The sequence below is a fragment of the Felis catus genome, chromosome E2 (genome assembly GCF_018350175.1).
Source record: "Felis catus isolate Fca126 chromosome E2, F.catus_Fca126_mat1.0, whole genome shotgun sequence".
Classification (NCBI taxonomy): Eukaryota; Metazoa; Chordata; class Mammalia; order Carnivora; family Felidae; genus Felis; species Felis catus.
In genome coordinates, this window is record NC_058382.1 from 1308668 (window position 1) to 1328173 (window position 19506).

Below are 19506 nucleotides of genomic sequence, written 5' to 3' on the forward strand. Positions count from 1 at the left end.
TTATTTTCTTAAGATTAAAGCTCAAAAAATATACCTGTGATGTCTTAACTAAGTCTCCAAATATTTTACTACCATATATTAAAAAACTCATTTCTCCGAAATAATTCAGCATTAACTTTTATCATATATAAACTTCTATAAATTTATCTCATAAATACCTGCAAACATAGATAATTTGTAATCTCCTTATTCTATTCCATATTTGGTTTTTGCCATTAGTAACCCATAGTTATTATTTACTTTATATACAGTAAGGAAAGTTCTTTTCATTAAACATTTAAAATTTTGCATACGTTTGATGTTAATAGAGAAAATTTTGAAATGTTAACATTTTTGGGGCACCTGGGAGGCTCAGTCAGTTAAACATTCAGCTTCAGCTCAGGTCATGATCTCATGGTTCATGGGTTCAAGTTCCGTATTGGGCTCTGTGCTGACAGCTAAGAGCCTGGAGCCTACTTTGGATTCTGTGTCTCCCTCTCTCTCTCTCTCTCTGCCCCTCCCGTCTCTCTCTCTCTCTCAAAAATAAATAAATATTAAAAAAAGAGAAATGTTAACATTTTCATTGGAATTTTATTCAGTAACATACTTCTTAGTGTGAATTTTATTGTTAACATTGCAAAAATTTCCATCTAGGATGATGGTTTTCTTTGTTGTTATTCAAAATGAACCGTATGACTTAAGTACAGTTTCTGGTTTTCAATCAATGTTCCCCTCATATTAGTTTATTTTAATGTTGTTTTCCAAAATTCCACTAGTCTTTCACTATTCACTGACACCTTGGAAAAGGCTATTGCCTAAAAAGGAAAATTTAAACTGTCTTGATTTGAGACTATTCTAAATTATGTGATTTATCCTAATAACAATTCCAATGTTTCTCAAGTGTATAACCATCTCAGTTTTCAATCATGGAACTTGAAACCTATCTTACAGCTATTGCTCCTTAATCCATGCCAGGAAGATCGTGACTCCGTAAATTGCTGTCCAGCAGGCTGGCTTTGTGTCTTCGCAATCTGAAGAAGTCTTCATACTTCATCAACCAAGACTGAAACATCAGTGACTCTGGAAGAAGGGACTGTCCTCATGAGGAAGTCTCTCCTCAAATGTCGTTGAATTTATTTTTTACTATTTAATTTCGTATCTCTGAATCTTTTCCCATGATGAAATATTTTTATCTGACATCCACAAGTCTTATCCAAACAGGCCATTTTTTGTGTGTGCCTCCACAGACATTTCTTAATGCAAAACGCAGGCTGTTCAGCTAATGCAGGAGTAATGGTTGATAGTCACCCTTTACCAGTTTTCAGAATAATTAGTTGTTTCCCTAACATCTTCCGGCATTAACTTTTGCATTACTTGTCTATATATGCCTTTGGTTTATCTATGTCAATCCTTTCAAGTTACCATTGCACCAAAGTGGGGCAGTGACAGCTTCTTCAGGACAGACCTTGCCACCTCCCAAAGTAACCCTCAGCACTGATGGTTTCCTCTATTCCCTTGCCAAGCAAGCAGTTTTGGGATGATCTTTGGAGGTTCCTGCCCTAGATCTGGAATATGTCAGTTTTTTTCTTTTTTCCTAAACCACACTGCTTCTTATACGGAAAAACTGTATTAGGTGTCCATAAACTGGGCACTAGAATTAGGCACTGTCGTGAAGTTGTCTATAATTTCTAGATTTTTTTCAATGAAAAGAAAAATGAAATACATGCAAGTTAAAACCAATACTATAGGAGTTGGTATTATTTCTGTCAAATGTAGGCTTTAGACTTTTACTCAGAGTCTTTGGTTTCATATGTGCATTTGTTTTGTCTTACAGGGAAAGATTTATTTCCCATTTATACGAATATGTTTGTTCCCAAAATACCATACAAATACATTATAGTAAAATATGTAGACAAAAGTTAAGATTTGGGCAGATAGTTTTGCCTCCATTTATCCCCATTCAGGATATACACTCAAAATTCTAATTTTCGGGGCGCGTGGGTGGCGCAGTCGGTTAAGCGTCCAACTTCAGCCAGGTCACGATCTCGCGGTCTGTGAATTCGAGCCCCGCGTTGGGCTCTGGGCTGATGGCTCAGAGCCTGGAGCCTGTTTCTGATTCTGTGTCTCCCTCTCTCTCTGCCCTTCCCCCGTTCATGCTCTGTCTCTCTCTGTCCCAAAAATAAAAATAAACGTTGAAAAAAAAAATTCTAATTTTCAATTCACTTGAAATGTATTTCCCTATTCATATTTCCTTTACATACAGGGACAGCCACGTGGATAGCCAATCAAATTTTGTAACATTTGAATTTAGTGCTTTTAGAACAATTAATTTAACATTATTTAATAATTATGTGAAATATGTACATTTGTACATATAAGGCACTATGACAACATTTCTTCCTTACAAGTCTAGCTTTAAAATTAGCCCCATCCTATATATGTTCTGTGTCCATATTGTCACTCCTCCACACACTTGGGGAAACCTTAGCATGTTACACACAGTTTTGTACCTTGCTTCTCACTTCAGAATACACACAGTTCGTAACTGCAGATCAGAGTCTAGAGATCCTCCTCACTCAATTCACAGGTGTGGAAAACTCTGTTGTTCAGATGGGCCATAAATCACTCACCATGTTCCAGTGAACAGACATTTGTTTCCAAGTGGAACCTTCAGGAATAGACTCTGTACCCATAAGCATACATATATAATGTTTATTTTTTTCTTTTAAAAAAAATTTTAATGTTTGTTCATTTTTGAGAGAGAAAGAGAGGCAAAGCGCCAGCAGGAGAGGGCCAGAGAGGGAGACACAGAATCTGAAGCAGGACCCCGGTTCCGAGCTGTCATCACAGAGCCAGACGCTGGGCTTGAACTCATGAACCGTGAGATCATGACCTGAGCTGAAGTTGGATGCTTCACCGACTGAGCCACCCAGGCGCCCCTATAGTGTTTATTTAAATTTAGAAAGAATGTGCTAAACTTAGCGCTGGAGGCTACTGGGTTTGGTGGTAAATATTTCTTTTTGTTTGTCAAACTTCATTCCTCTGGCTGCAACTAAAACCAATGTTCCATAGATGACGTGATGGCTTCTGTCAAGTGGCAAATCGGGATTACCTTAGTCACTCAGCTGGGAGTGGGAATCCTTGGAAACTTCTCCCTTCTTTGTCTTTATAACTTCACTCTGCTCACTGGACACAAGGTGAGACCCACAGACGTGATTCTCAATCAACTGGTCTTAGCCAACTCCTTGGTGCTTTTCTCCAGAGGGATCCCTCATATAATGGCAGCTTTTGGAGCAACATATTTCCTGAATGAGGCTGGATGTAAGTTTTTCTTCTACTTCCACAGAGTAGCCAGGGGGGTCTGCCTCAGCACCACCTCCCTCCTCAGTGGCTTCCAAGCCGTTAGGCTTCGCCTCAATGTCTCTAGTTCGATACAGCTCAGAAGGAGATCCTCAAAGTGCATTTACTTGTGCTGTTGCCTTTGCTGGATCCTGCATCTCTTGGTAAGCATCTTTGTTCCTATTAAAATGGCTGGTCCAACACACAGTAAAAACCTTAGTGTGAAGATAAATTATGGATACTGCTCCCCATTAAATCCAGACAGATTTTTAAAGTTTATAGTGACAGCCCTATTTTCTACAATTGACCTCGCATGTTTGGCCATCATGGTCTGGGCTAGTGGCTCCATGGTTATTTTCCTACACAGGCACAGGCAACAGGTCCAATATATTCACAGCAACAGCCATTCTCCTAGACCTTCTCCCGAGGCCAGAGCTACGTACACCATTTTGATCCTTGTGAGCTGCTTTCTCTCTTTTTACTCACTGTCTTCTCTTTTGTCTGTTTGGATGATTCTATTTGTTATTCCAGGCCAGTGGCTGGTGGATGCCTCTATATTTTTGTCTTTATGTTTCTCAGCATTCAGTCCCTTTGTGCTCATTTTCAGTGATACTCGTGTCACTGGTAAACTGCAAAACCGGTTCTGTTTTATCGGCTAGGCAAGGTAAACAGCTTTTGCTAATTTGGCTGAGACCATAAGACTCTGTTCTCTACGGGAAATTCAATCATTCTTTCCATCATCTGCTAATACTTAGGGATCAATAATTTTCAGATTTTTGATAAGAAAGTATTATGCTGTGTAACTGAAACAATTAGGTCCTAGAACTCATGAACCCTATAATAGGAGCACGTGAATATTATGTAAGTTGTTTACACAAACATTACTCAAATTGTTTTAGCTTCATCCATAGAAAAATCCATGAAATTTTGAAATAGTAGAACAGAGGAAAAATTGTGAGTTTGAGGATTTAGACAAAATCTCTCACTTTGCAGGTGTTTTGGTGTATATATAGCAGTAAATTATATGTAATATAAAGTTTTCCATTTTAATTATTTTCAAGTATACGATTCAGTGGCATTAAGTAAATCTGCAGTGTTCTGTGTCTACTACCATTACCACTATCTGTTTCTAGTTCACATATATGTGTGAAAATACAATTTATATACGAAAATAATACAACATATAAAGTTGTGTTAACTTCAAGTACACAACATAGTGATTTGACAACTCTATACATTACACAACGCTCACCGTAAGTGCAGCCACCATCTATCACCATGCAGGGTTATTACAATATTATTGACTCTGTTCCCTATGCTGTATCTTTGTCCCTGTGGCTTATTTATTTTATAGCTGGACATGTGAAACTTAAAAAAAAAAAATCAAACCAAACAGAAAATATGTACCCACTGACCAAAATTTCCCATTTCCCTCTCTACCTAGGCCCTGCTAACCTCTAACCTATGTTCAGTCTCTATGAGCTTGACTATTCTGGGTATTTCCTATGAATGGAATCATAATATTTATCTTTTTGGGTCTGGCTTTAATCACTTAGCATAATGTTTTCAAGTTTCACCCATCTTGTTGTATGTATCAGAACTTCATTCCTTTTTGTGGCTGAATAATATTCCATTGTATAAAATACCACATTTTTAAAATCCTTTCCTGTGTTAACAGATACTTGGATTGTTTCCACCTTTTGGATATCATGAAGAGTGCTGCTATGACCATTGGTGTACAAGTGTTTGTTTGAGTCCTGCTTTCCATTCTTTGGGTTGGATACTAGGAGTGTTAAATGCTAGGCCCAATGGTATTTCCACATTCAAGTTTTTGAGGAGCAGCTAAACTGGTTTTCACATTGTTCAATCTCACACTGCACTATTTTACATTCCCATCAGCAACAGATGAGGGCTCCAATTTCTCCAATTTTTCTAAGGCTTTGTCAATACGATTTCTGCCCCACGGCCATCCTGGTAGATGTGGAGTGATATCTCATCATGGTTTTGGATAAAATTTCCCTAATGAACCATTCTGTTAACATTTTAAGTAATTCACACCTGCTGTTTTCCATGATCCCTTTCCTCACCTATTTTCCCCTATCTACTGACCTTCCATCAGTATACAAATAGGGACTAACACCTAGAAGGAAAACTTTCTTGCTTCTATCACCTCCTTAATGCTCTATTCCATTTCCTGATGCTCCAGAATCATCTTCCTCACTGCCCATCCCAATCAACCTTGCAGCCCACACATTAAATTCCCTCCTCCACTCTCTTTTCCATTCCCCAAATGAAGTCAAGGAAATCCATCTTTCTTCCAGTGTGAGTAAACTACACATAGCAAAATATATATCCAACAGGAAACAGACACATCCTGTTAGAAATAAAGGTAATATATGGCTTGAGCCCGTTACTTTGGGATTTTCTTCCTCCTTTATTCAACTCAAAAGATAACCTTCCTAACTCAAGTAAGACTTCTAGAAGCGGCTCCTACTTCAAGTAAGATTTCTTCCAGCCCTTAAATAGGTTAGAAGTTTCATGCTGTACTCTGTGGATTTCCATGTACTCAGAGCTCAGGGTGAGGAGGAGTCTGGAATCCCTAGGTAAGCCCAACAGAGAACAGGGTATGGGCACTGAAGAAACCTCAGTAATCTGCGTGGGGTTGTCAAGGTGTCTGGAAAAAAAAACCAAAAACTAACCTGTGCAGGTGCTGGATGAGACTTCACAAGGCTGGGCAAAGAACTACTACTGCTGGGGCTGGGAACCGCTGCAGATGGCACAGGCCACACAGTGAGGGTGCTATTAGAACCCTGCAGGGAACAAAGGCAACAATGACCCCCCTGCTGTTTACACTCAGGTTGCCACCCCATTCTACTACCGCACAAGCGGTTCTCACCCTTTGACTTATCAAGTATTTTTCAAGTTTCTGTTTAAAAAGCATTCACCATTGCTTTGGGTAGCTTTCCAGACACCCCTGCGGGAAGCCGCACGGGGGGCGGGGACTTGTCCCGGGTGGGGCCTTGCTTACATGGACTTAGGCTCAGGGGCAGGTGGGTCTTGGATGCAGCAGGAGCCCACGCTGAGGGTAGGTTCCGCTTGGGGGCTCTCAGTGCACCTGTTTCCCTGAGGGAACCTGATTAATTCTTTCCCTCCGCAGACAGACATGCTCATCAGGTCAGCGGGCCAGGTGTGATCTGAGGTCGCATCTGACCGGGGACAGCGTGGGCTGGGCACCGCGGAGATGGAACTTCAGACCCCAAGGTGCCGGTGGGCCCCATGGAAGCTCGGGTGGAGGGCCGGGCAGCGCGGGGGTCCGGGGACACACCTAGAGGGCGTGGGCACCTCCTCAGAGGCCCCCGAGTCCGAGTTCCCCCTTTCCACCCAAGGGGCTTCCAGGGGGCGCCCGCCCGGGTCCCGGGAGCGGTGAGGGCCGCGAGCTGCCGCCGAGGGCCCCCCCAAAGGACAGCGGGGAGTTGCGGGCGCGCGCGGACGTTCCTGGGGGTCGGGCTCCTCCCGACAGGGCTCCCCCGGGGCCCTCAGGCTCTAGGCGCCGGATTTCCGCCGCGGATCCCGGGGGCAAAACACCCCCGCCTCGGGCCGCAGACCTGAGCCGCCAGCGACGCGTCCGCGCGGCTCGGGGGGAAGAGTGCGCACCTGTGCCCGCCGAGGCCAAATCCCGACCTTTGTGGGCGACCCGCGGGAAGCGCACACAGTGCCGCCGGGCCTGATCCGGGTCTTTAACTCGTTCTGAGACGCGGGGCCGGGGCGCGTGGGGAGCGGCTCCGGGACTGGGGAGGGGGTAGGCACGTCCAGCACTGGGCGCTTCCCCGGGGGAGACCTCCCACGTCGCCCACGACCACCCCGCTCAGCCGAGGGGCGCCCGGGTGCAGGTCGAGCTTCCGCGAGGGGATCGTCCCGGGGCCTCTCCTCACACCTTCCTAGACGGTGTCTGTACTCTGCGAGCAAACGTGGCCTCGGGCTCCGCGAACCTCGTGCCGAGCGCCACCGTGGGGACTACATTACCCATAATTGCCAGTGCCGCGTGCCCAGAGCGTGCAGCCAATGAACGCACAGAAATAGAGGAGTTTCCGCGTGTGGAGCAGAGCTTCGGGGCGGGACTTCCGGCACTCCTGAGGCTGCAGTCGCTTTGCTTTCGCGCGCAGCCGGGATCTGGGACCTTTAGGAGCGTGCAGTCGGGTCCGTGGTGGTGAGAGCCAGAAGGCTGTAGGGGTGGGGTTGTCCCTACTGCACAGCAGCTGGTCTGAGGGTCGGAGGCGGTGGTTGACAACTGTGCACGAGTCCCGTCTCTGTCGCCGACCTCTTAGGACCCCTCTGTACCTACAGAGTCGGATGGCGGCGGCCGCGCCCCGGGACCCGACTCAGGTAAACGCGCGGCCTCCAGGTCCTCCCCGCCCTTCCTCCACCCAGGCGCTAAAGGCCCGAACACGAGGTGCCTGCTCGCGTCCCTATGGCCCAGGCCCAGGGGTCCGGGTCAGTGGGGAGATAATGTGTGACGTCCCCATTTCCTTTTCTTTTCTTTTCTTTTCTTTTCTTTTCTTTTCTTTTCTTTTCTTTTCTTTTCTTTTCTTTTCTGCGTCCCCGTTTCTGAAAGCCACCGTTGATGAGATGTGAGAGTGTTATAGGCAGACCGGTTTGCAGGGGCAATTGATCCAGGAGCAAATGCTCCTGTAGTGCCAAGATGAAGAGTTTCAACTTAATTCTCAGGATGCCGGGAGCCATGGAAGGTTGTGAATAGAAGAGGCACAAGATCTGAATTAGGCTTCTCAAAGTTTTCAAAAAGTTACTCAGAGTTAGAACAGACCGGAAAGAAGATGATAATTCCGAGGCACAGGGAGTTTGAGTCCTTGGCCAAGGTCACGCAGTTGTAAGAGTCAGCACTGGGGACTGAGGCTCAGAGAGAATGCAGTCATCCCAGGTCACCTGGCTCCAGGGCCGGGCAGGGGTGCAGGGGAGCCCATGGAGCCCTGCCATGGTTACATCCCTCGGGTGACCCTCCTCCTTGCACAGATTACCAAGACCAGAGAAGCACTTATGGACTGTAGGAAGGTGAGCGAAGGATATCCCAGGCCCTCAATGGTCCTGAGCCCCCATCTTGGTCTCTGGAATTGTGTCCTGAGTCTCTTTGCCCGCCACTCTTCCACTCTTTTTGGGCCTGGAGACCCAGGGTCATAAATCCAGGCTGGAAGTTATATGGAGAGGTCCCTATTGCTGGCAACCAATACAGTGAGGTAAAAGATTGTTCCAGACAGAGGTATTGGAATATGTTCATGCTAGGAGGTGAAGGTGTGTTTGTTCAAGGAACTGCAGTTCCTCTTCTTCTCATGAGAGAGAAGAGAGAACAGAGAGCAGATGGGAAGGGGTCGGGCCTGGAATGGCTCCATGAAAAGTTGGGTGTCTCTTCTGGAGGTGATGGGGAAAATAGGTTTGGAGCAGAGGAAGGTGATCTGACCTCGGTCTCATCAGGACCCCTGAGGCTGCAGCCTGGAAGAGCGAGAGCAGATACTCTTGGGGGGCCAGGGATGATGGGAAAAACAGGCAACTTGCAGTCCTTGAGGTGAGTGCTGGTGGTTGTACCAGGGTGCTGGCTGTTGAAGTGGGAGAGCTGGTTGGATTCTGGATCAGTTTTTAAATTAGGCCTGGCCAGAATTTCAGATTTTGAGAAAGAGAGAGAAAAAGGTAAACAGTTGTAGGGTTCAGCAGCTGGAAGGGTGGAAACTCCCTTAACCAAGATATTAAGGTTGGTAGAAAGATTAATTCTCACTGGGGAGATGAGTTTTGTTTTTGGCTATCTTAAGACTCGGAGATGTTTCAGAGAAACATGTGTGGAGAACAATTAGTAGATGGCCACAAAGGTCTGGAACTCTGAGAAGGGGTTCAATAGGGAGACATCCAGAAGGTGGTGGTGTCTGCACCGGGGGTAGCTTGGGTCCCAATTAGGAGGGGGATCCTTGTCATCATGATAAAGGTATTGGCTGCCCAGCAAGGGGAAGCTGGGAGCTGTGACTGAGTGTCATGCCTGGGCATCTGGGTGGGGTGCTGGGCCTCATAAACACAGCTGAGGGGGAGAAATGGCTGTGGGAAGGTTGTGGGAGGGGACAACCTGTCAGGTGGCCAGGGCTTCCACAGGAAGCGTGGACATAAGGGGAATGCGGGCGCACAAGAGTAACTGAGACAAGATGACACTGAGGCCCACACTAGTGTTTATTCATACTGCGGACTTACCAGGAATTTATTGTGTCTCTTGGTGTATCCTAGCTGTTTCAGTCAGGCTGGCAAATTAGCACTGGGGCAGAAGTATCATCTAGGAGCCTCGCTGGGGCTGGGGTAAGAGACCTCCAGGGCTGGGCTTTGACTGCTGGTTTGATGGATAGGAAGGCAGTGACTGGTGAGGGGACATCACGTGCACCACGAGTGGAAGGGAGCCCTGGGGACCTGAGGTCTGCAGGTGGTTCTTGGTGGCTGGGGTTGAAGCAAGGAGCAGAACCGGGTGGAGAGGCCTGCAAGTGGGTTTTGTCCCCTCCGGTAGCAGGGATCAGTGGAAGTCTGGGGTAGCACTGGGTCCTTTTGGAATTTGCCAGACACCACCTGGATGTCATAAGCAGGTAATGCCTGCCATTACCAGGGTGATGCTTCTGGGTAGGAGGGGAGAAGTGGTTTCCAGAGCAAGACTATGAGAGAGGTGTGGTGGAAGTAGTTTCATGGAGAGAGAGCATGAACTGAAGGACCTAGGGCCGTGACTTTGAGGACGTAAGGGTGGAGAGTGAGCCCGTGTTTGGTTGTGTCTCGGAGGCACAATCTGGGAGACCCCAGACAAGAGGACGTATGTCCTAATGCCAGGCTCAATATTTAGATGGCACCTCCCTGCCCACATGCCGGTTGTTGCTGTGGGCAGTGACAATGATCACGATACTGTGAGAAGAGAGCAGGTCTCTCTGGCTCCAGGACCTGATATGTCTTCCATAGTGGGGACCGCTGGAAGGAGAGGGAGCATGGAATGAATGTCGGGGTGAAGAAACTCAGAGTCGTAAAAAAGCTGATCAAGGAATGATCTGTCCCCATCACGGCAGGGCTGTGTGACTTTTGAGGACGTGGCCATTGACTTCACCCAGGAGGAGTGGGGGCTCCTTGATGAGGCTCAGAGACGCCTGTACCACGATGCGATGCTGGAGAACTTGGCACTTATAGCTTCGCTGGGTAAGGCCTTCACACGCACCCCAGTATCCTGGTTTTTGTCCATTGTCTTTTACCTCCCGGGCAGCTCTGCCCTTTCTGCAGCCAAACCATGGGTCCTGCTCGCTTCGCCATTTTCTTGGCACACGTGTCATGTGGCGGACCATAGTTGTGTGCACTGCCCTGAGAAGACCTAAGTCCCATTGCTCCAGGCATTCAGGGAAGGGTCTAGGATTCAGGAGTCTTGCTGTCAGCCTAACGCACCGGAACCTTGTTTGCGCTCTCCCTGGCAAGATGACTGTGTCCATGGCACCTTGTGTTCCAAGTGCTTAATTACGGATAGAGTCAGTGGTTTTAATAATACTCATGTTGGTAAAATGTAAAACACAAAGGATAAACCCTAATGTAAACTGTGGACTTTAGTTAGTAATCATTCCTTTGTCAATGCCTATAAAATGTGAAACACAAAGGGCAAATGATATTGATGTTGGATATGGGGTCCTGGTGGATAGAACAACATTTAGGTTACAGTAGCCCACCATGAGGTACCCTTTAATTTTTCTAGATTTAAGAACAGGTACAATCGAGTTGTAGGACAGAGGAGTAGTGAGGATACTTATTTATTAGATTTTATATAACAAGTTTTAATCCCTGGAGGCCCTGTTTTAACTTACATTGGGCCATATTAACATTTTACCTGGGTTGGAGGTGGGTGGCTATGGGATCTCATTTTATTAAGCCCATCTCTGTCAGAGACTTACATTAATTTAAGTGTATTCATCATGTTAGAGCATCTGTGCCCAATATGGGATATTTCTGGGTCTTAAGACACTGGGAAATTTAGGAAAGGCTAGTGTTCAAATGAGGCATATCTGTTTCTGTTTTATATCTGGTTACTTTCCTGAGTATAGGAGTACAGTGTGTAAAAGTAGTGGGATTCCCCAGATAACAATTTGAGCCCCAGTAATGATTAGGTTGATGAGGTTTTGGCTTTGGTGCCTTTTAGTAAATGATGTTTAAACCACTTTACTGAGGAATTATTGACATGCCAAAAAACTGTATATATTTTATGGATACAATTTGATGGGTTTGGGGATAAGTATATACCCGTAAATATATTACCATCAGCAAAGCCATAAACGTATCCATCCCTCCCTAAATTTCCTCCCAACCCTTTATTATTATCTTGATCATTTGTGTGTGAATGTGTGTGTGAGTGTGTTAGCAAATTTTAAATATACAGTAGTCCCCCCTTACCCATGGTTTCTCTTTCCATGGTTTTAGTTACCCACAGTCCACTGCAGTCTGGAAGTAGATGATCCTCCTTCTGATGTATCTTCAGGTCAGTAGTAGCCTCACGCTAAGTCACAGTGCTTGTGTCATTCATCTATCCTATCACATAGGCATTTTATCATCTCACATCTTTACAACAAGAAGGTATGGTAGAGTAAGAAATTTTGAGAGAGACCACATTAACATAACTTTTATTATAGTATATTATTATAGTTGTTCTACTTTCTTATTATTATAGTATATTATTGTAATTGTTCTACTTTCTTATTAGCTATTGTTAATTTCTTACTCGGCCTAACTTATACATGAAACTTTATCATAGGTGTGCATGTATACGAAAAAGTGTAATGTAGACAGAGTTCAGTACTATCCGCAGCTTCACATCTCAACTAGGGATCTTGGAATGTGTATCCCTCAAAGATAAGGGAGAACTATTGCACATTACGGTACTGTTAGCTATAAACTGCTGTATAGTAGGTCTCCAGAACTTACTCATGTTAATAATTGAAATTTTGTACCAACACTCCTCCATTTCCTCTTTCCCCAAGGCCCCCTTGTCAAGATTAGTTGGTCATATATTTAGGGGTTTATTTCTGTGCTCTCTATTCTGTTCTGTTGGCTTATGTGTCTGTTTTTATGCCAGTACCATACTGTTTTGATTACTATAGCTTTGTAATATAATTTGAAATCAGGAAGTGTGATGCTTTCAGCTTTGTTCTTCATGCTCAGGAGTGCCTTGGCTATTCAGGGTCTTTTGTGGTTCCACCCTAATTTTGCTTGTTTTTCTACTTCTGTGAAAAATGCCCTTGGTATTTTGAAAAGGATTGCATTGAATCTGTAGATTGCCTTGGGTTGCATGGACATTTTGAGAATGTGAATTCTTTTAATTTATGAACAAGGGATATTTTTCCATTTATTTGTATCTTTAATTTCTTTCATTAGTGTTTTATAGTTCTCAGTGTATAGATCTTTCACCTCCTTGATTAAATCTCTTCCTAAGTATTTTATTATTTTTGAGGCTCTTGTAAAAGGGATTGTTTAATTTCTTTTTTGCACAGTTCCTTGTTAGTGTATAAAATGCAAGTGATTTTTGTGTGTTGATTTTGTATCCTGCAACGTAATTTACTGAATTAATTTATTTTAACAAGTTTTGATTTTTCTTGCCCAATCACTCTGGCTAGGACTTCCAGTAGCATGTTGAATAGAAGTGGTGAGAGTGGTCATCCTTATCTTGTTCCCGATCTTCACCAAAAATCTTTCAGCTTTTCACCATTGAGTATGATGTTTGCTGTGGGCCTGTCATATGTGATCTTTATCATGTTGAGGTACATTCATTCCTTCCATACCTGACTTGTTGAGAGTTTTTTGTTTATGAAAGGATGCTGAATTTTGTTACATGTTTTTCTATCTTTTGAGATGATGATATGATTTTTATCCTTTATTTTGTTAATGTAGTATATCACATTTATGGATTTGTGTTTGTTGAACCATCTTTGCACCCCAGAGGTAAATCTCACTTGGATGTGGTGTATGATCCTTTTAATGTGCTGTTGAATTTGGTTTATTAATGTTTTGTTGAGGATTTTTGCATCTAGGTACATCAGGGATATTGGTCTGTAATTTTCTTATGTTGTAGTATCCTTATCTGGCTTTGGTCTGAGGGTAATGCTGGCCTTGTAAAATGAATTTGGTTGTATTCCCTCCCTTCAGTTTTTTGGAAGAGTTTGATGAGGAATGACATTAAATGTTTCATAGAATTCATCAGTGAACCCATCAAATCCTGCACTTCTCTTTTGGGTGAAGGTTTTGGTTTTGTTTTGTTTTGTTTTTTAAGGGGGAAGTTTTTGATTACGGACTCAATGTCTTTGTTCATTATCAGTCTGTCTAGATTTCCTATTTTTTCATGATTAAGTCTTAGTAGTTGTATGTTTTTAGGAATTTATCCATTTCTTCTAGGTTATCCAATTTGTTGATGTATAGTGGTTAATAGTCATCTCTTTATGATCCTTGTATTTCTGTGGTATCAATTGTAATGTCCTCTCTTTCATTTCTAGTTTTGTTTGAGTCTTCTCTTTTTTTTCCTTAGTCTAACTAAAAGTTTGTCAATTTTATCTTTTGGGAAAAAAATTCTTAGCTTTGATCTTTCCTATTGTCCTTCTAATCTCTATTTTATTTATTTCCACTTTGACCTTTTTAATTTCCATCCTTCTGCTAACATCAGGCTTAGTTCTTTTCTAGTTCTTTGAGATGTAAAGGTAGAATGTTTACTTAAGATCTTTCATTTTTTCTTAATATAGATATGTATCTGCTATAGCCTTCCCTCTGGAACTTTTTTTGCTGGATCCCATAAATTTTGGTATATTGTTTGTATTTTCATTTGTCTCAAGATATTTTTTTTTTTATTTAAAAAAAGTGTTTAATGTTTATTTCTGAGAGAGAGAAAGAGACAGAGCACAAGCAGGGGAGGGGCAGAGAGAGAGGGAGACACAGAATCCAAAGCAGGCCCCAGGTTCTGAGCTGTTAGCACAGAGCCTGACACAGGGCTCGAACTCACAAACTGCGAGATCATGACCTGAGCCAAAGCCGAATGCCCACCGACTGAGCCACCCAGGAGCCCAAAGATATTTTTTGATTTCCCTTTTGATTTAATCTTTGAATCACTGGTTGTGCAAGAGTATGTTCTTTAATTTCCACATATTTGTGAATTTCCCAGTTATCCTCCTGTTACTAATTTCTACTTTTTGTTGCATTTTGGTCAGGAAAGATACTTGATATGATTTCAGTTTTCTTAGATTTGTTAAGACTTTTTTTAACCTATCATATAATCTATCCTAGAGAATGTTCCCTGCACTCTTGAGTAGAATGTGTATTCTGCCGTTCATTGGAATGTTCTGCATATGTCTGTTAGCTCCATTTGGTCTGTAGTGTTGTTCAGGTCCACTACCTTTTCTACCATCAATGTTTTGTAAAATGAGAAAACGTCATGTTGTACATAAAGTTTAAAAAAAACAAACATGATTAATACTTTCCCACCATCGTCAGCATGACTCATCAGTATTTCTCCTTTTTCAGTTTGTTGGCATGGAATGGAGGATGAAGGGACACCTTTTGAACAGAGTGTTTCCATAGAAGTTTTGTCACAGGTCAGGATTCCAAAGGCAGGTGCCTCCATCCAGAAGACTCACCCCTGTGAGAAATGTGTCCCAATCCTGAAAGACATTTTGCACTTGGCCCATCTACCTGGGCAGAAAGTGTATGTAGATGGAGCATGTGCAGACCTGTACCAGCTTCGGGAGCATCACAGTGCAGAGAAGAGGGATGTGGGCAGGGCTTCATTTATAAAGAGCTGCATATTCCATGTCTCAGGGAATCCCTTCACCTGGAGGAAAGTTGGAAAGGAGTTCCCGGACACATTGGGCTTTCTCCAGCACCAGGTCATTCTCAACACTAAGAAGCCAAACAAAATCACCAAGTGTGGGGAGGCCTTTCCTTGTGGAGAAAGTCATTACAAATCATGTGAATGTGGGAAAGCCTCCAGCCACAAACACAGCCTTGTTCACCACCCAAGAGTCTCTACTAGAAAAAGGGTTTATGAGTCTAGCAAATATGGGAAGGCTTTTCACTGCAGGTACTCACTTGTTCAGCTCCAGAGATCCTCACTGGAGAAAGGCCTTATGAGTGCAGTGAATGTGGAAAATCTTTTAGGCTAAGGGCCACCCTCATTATACACCAGAGAGTTCACACTGGAGAAAAGCCGTATAAGTGTGGTGGATGTGGGAAATCCTTTAGTCAGTGTTCCAACCTTATTGAACACTGCAGAATCCACAGTGGAGAAAGGCCTTTTGAGTGTGAGGAATGCAGGAAAGCCTTTGCGTGCAAATCCAATCTTGTGAGGCACCAGAGAACACACACTGGAGAAAAGCCTTATGAGTGCAGTGAATGTGGGAAATCCTTCAGACAAAGCTTCACCCTTGTTCGACACTAGAGAATTCACACCACAGCAAGCCCTTATGTGTGTGACCAGTGTGGGAAATCCTTTAGCCAAAGAGCTGCTCTCATTAGACACCAGAGAATTCACACCAGTAAAAGGCTTTACGAGTGTGGAGAATGTGGGAAAGCCTTTGGATCCAAATCCAAACTTTATCGGCACAACCGAAGTCACACTGGCGAAAGGCCTTATGAATGTGCTGAATGTGGGAAGTCTTTTTCACAAAGCTACAGCCTTGTTGAACACCAGCGAATTCATAGCAGAGCAAGGCCTTTTGAGTGTGGCCAGTGTGGCAAACGCTTTAGCAGAAGAGCTATTTTCACTAAACACCAAAGAATTCACACTGGAGAAAGGCCTTATATGTGTCATGAATGTGGGAAATCCTTTAGTCGAAGCACCAGCCTTACTCAACACTGCAACATTCACACAGGAGCAAGGCCTTATGAGTGTGGCCGATGTGGAAAATCCTTCAGGCAAAAATCTGTTCTCATTCAACACCAGGTAGTTCACACTAGAGAAAGGCCTTACGAATGCAGCAAATGTGGCAAATCCTTTAGCCAACGCTCTAGCCTCAATCTCCACCAGAAATTTCACAGCATGGAGAGGGCCCGTGAATGTAGGAAATACGGGAAATCCTTCATTCCAACCTCCAATGTTGTTTAACACCAGAAAGTCCACATTTGAAAATGGGCTTAGATTTGAAGGAAACATGCCGTCTCCCTGTTCACTCTAATGGCCCTAAATAGTTGTGTGAGGGAGCCACATGCCTGAAGTTGAACCTCATACCTCCAAGCATCCAGGGGGGCTAAATATCCCCTCAGTTTATAGGCATGTGTGAGGCTTACAGGGGCTGCACTGCCCGGTCCAGACCACCCAGAGCCCTTACCCGAATGCCACCACTGCCAGTTTTTCCAGTAGAAGCCATCCCACTTTACTACCTTGTACACTGCTTCATCGGTCACCCCAGTGTGCCTAAGGCAAGGCAAATGTCTATGGCCTCTCCCATTCCCTGGAGGAAATCTTGAGTAGTCTTTGCCCTTACAGTGATTTCCCTTTTCTGGTTAAGTATGAATATGACTCAGTTTGGGTCAAGAGTGGGCTCTGTTGGAAGCTTGCAGGGAAGGCTTACCTACTTCATGGAAATTGTTGGTTTCACATGACACTTGTAATTGATTTTTCTAGTTTTCAGGTCATCAACCAGTAACTATCTACCTCATTGCTCTGGTTTGTGCAGTAATAAAGGCCTTGTTGTTTAATGTACCTTTAATCTTGGGTGGGGGGGGGTTGTTCACTGTTTGGCGTGGGTGGAAAACAGAATTGTGCTCTGTGGATGTGCTTTTGTGGGGGTCCCAGCTTTGTGCACCTCAGCAGGGACGACATAAAGACCGAGAGTAGCTCTCATTCCAGTTTTAGCCTACTGTGCATTGCTGCACAAGACCTAGGAACCAGTGCAGCGCTTCATAGTCCTAATTTGTGGACTCCATACTTGCTGAGACCATAGGACACTCTAAGGAGGGGTCCCTTGTTTTGCCAAGCTCCGGTGCCTTTAGGAATGGTGTGAATCTATTCTCTTGCTCCTGGAGGGTGCTGTTGAGGGGAAGCTTTTCACCAGGTTCTACAAAGGAGTCAGTGTCCTGATGTTTACAATTCTGAAGACTGGCATCACTGTCAGACAACAGGAGCCAGGCTTCAACCATAACTGGTACTAATATTCTTGATGTGATTAATAGGCAGGGGAGGGGCCTGCAGCAAACCAGATGGTGTATGCCTCTTCTAAAAGTGCATCCTTGCATGTTCCAGTGACTATGCTTGTGAGGAATTCCAGGACCACCACAGCTGTGTGTCTTCTGTAGCTGAAGTCATTGTTAGAGCAAATAATCTAGAGTTTGTGAATTCTCATTGTCTTCCTGAGCTGTTGCCCTCAAGGGCCGTCCATTGTTCTAAAGGCAGAGAAATGAAAGAATGGAGATTGTCCATTGGAGTATTAGGTTGTTAAACCTGCTGGTTTCCAAAAAGTGGGCAATTCAGATTTTTTATTTTGAACAATTTATTAAGAAGGCTTCACATTCAGCATGGAGCCCAAAGCAGGGCTTGAACTCATGACCCTGATAGCAAGACCTGACCTGAGATCAAGAGTCAGGCGCTTAACCGACTGAGCCCCCCCCCCAGGCACCCCTGAACTACTTTTTTAGAAATTTTGAGGCATAATTGACATGCAATAATCTATACATATTTAAGGTGTACAATTTGAAATTTCTTGTCATACGTATAAACCCATGAAACCACCATAATCATGACAATGAACAACTGTGATGTACCTTTTATAATTTCTCCTTGTTCTTACCAGACCTACAGGGATCCAGTGATGTACTGTCTTTAACATATTAGTTTGCATTGTCTAGAATTTACATGAATAGAATCATAAAATGTCTACTCTTTTCTGATATTTTCCACAGTGCATAATTATTTTGAGACTCCTCAATGTTGTTTACATGAATGTTTATTTTTTTATTGTTGAATAGTATTCTACTTTATGGATTTGCCACTGTTTGTTTTATCCATTCATCTGTTAATGGGCGGTTGGATTGTTTCCAGTTTAGTGCTGTTAGAAATAAAGCTTCAGTGAATATAGGCATATGATTCTTTATATGAATGTGTGTTTTGTTTCTCTTATGCCAGTAAGTCAGAGAATGTGAATGTTTCAGTATTTAAGAAATTGCCAAACTGATCTAAGCTGGTTATACCCATCTGTGTTCCACCAATAGTACATAAGCTCCCGTTCCTCCACATTTTGCCAATGCTTGGTATTGTCAGTCTTTTTAAATTTATTTTTTTTAATGCTTATTTATTTTCGAGAGAGAGAGAGACAGTTCAAGACAGGGAGGGTCAGAGAAAGGAGAAACCGCAGCAGGCTTCAGGCTCTGAGCCGTCAGCACAGAGCCCGACACGGGGACTTGAACCCATGAACCATGAGATCATGACCTGAGCCAAAGTCAGATGCTTAACTGACTGAGCCACCCAGGTGCCCCACAGGTCTTTTTAAATTTTAGCTGTTTTAACAGGAGTGTAATAGCAACTCACTATGGTTTTAATTGCAGTTCTCTGATGTTTCATGATGTTGAGGATTTTTATGTGTATTTGCCACTTGTATAACTTCTTTAATGAAATGACTGTTAACACCATTTGCTTATTTTTAAACTTTCTAGTTCTATCAGTCCACCCACATTTATTAATTGGAATTTTACTATAAGGAAGAGCTGTCCCTTCTGCTTTTATAAACATAGATATATTTTGGTAAATTTAGAATTTCACAAGTAATCAAAACAGTACAAATTAAAATGAGTAAAAGTTTTTAAACTATTAGAGTGACAAAGATCAAAAAGAATGGAAAACATTCAAACATAGCATAATTTTCCCATTAATTTTATTATCCTGTCATCTACCCTGAAGAATTTATGATGTGAATAATCACTCATGTATAACATGGCTTGACAGAAATTAAACGAAGCTTTTCCTTAATGAACTATGTCATTTAATACATTAAAATTTTGCTATTAAATGTCCAAGTAGCAATAAATAGCGTAAACACTTCTTTCCTACCTCATCCCTTAGAATATTATAATAGTTATAACTTATTAAATACATATAAATCCCTGAATAAGCAATTGATACACATTAATTCACTTAATCCTCAAAATGACCTCCAAAACTAGGTT

General features: G+C 43.2%; 3 protein-coding genes across 6 annotated transcripts in view; 2 read left to right on the forward strand and 1 right to left on the reverse strand.

The window, feature by feature from the left end:
• The window catches only part of LOC101097361 (zinc finger and SCAN domain-containing protein 4), a 43355-nt gene extending 36012 nt beyond the window's left edge, over positions 1 to 7343 (reverse strand). For 2 of the 4 annotated variants that reach the window (XM_023245336.2, XM_045047325.1), the window contains exons 1-2: positions 6973 to 7298; positions 6018 to 6128 (exon numbers count right to left, since the gene is read on the reverse strand). The gene's annotated coding sequence lies outside the window, so the exon portion shown is untranslated. Of the gene's footprint in view, positions 1 to 6017; positions 6129 to 6346; positions 6675 to 6972 lie in introns of those variants that run through there. The other 2 variants (XM_045047326.1, XM_045047327.1) reach the window with 2 other exon arrangements.
• On the forward strand, positions 3060 to 3977 carry FELCATV1R11 (vomeronasal 1 receptor felCatV1R11). The gene has a single exon (NM_001167483.1). The coding sequence runs from the start codon at positions 3060 to 3062 to the stop codon at positions 3975 to 3977; it is 918 nt and encodes a 305-aa protein (NP_001160955.1).
• Positions 7344 to 7434: 91 nt separating the features above from the next.
• LOC111556196 (zinc finger protein 416-like) lies at positions 7435 to 18425 on the forward strand. Its single transcript, XM_019819014.3, has 3 exons — positions 7435 to 7701; positions 10407 to 10533; positions 14875 to 18425. Exons 1-3 carry the CDS (start codon positions 7669 to 7671, stop codon positions 15510 to 15512), a joined length of 798 nt encoding a protein of 265 aa, XP_019674573.3. The 5' UTR covers positions 7435 to 7668; the 3' UTR covers positions 15513 to 18425.
• The last annotated feature ends 1081 nt before the right edge of the window (positions 18426 to 19506 follow it).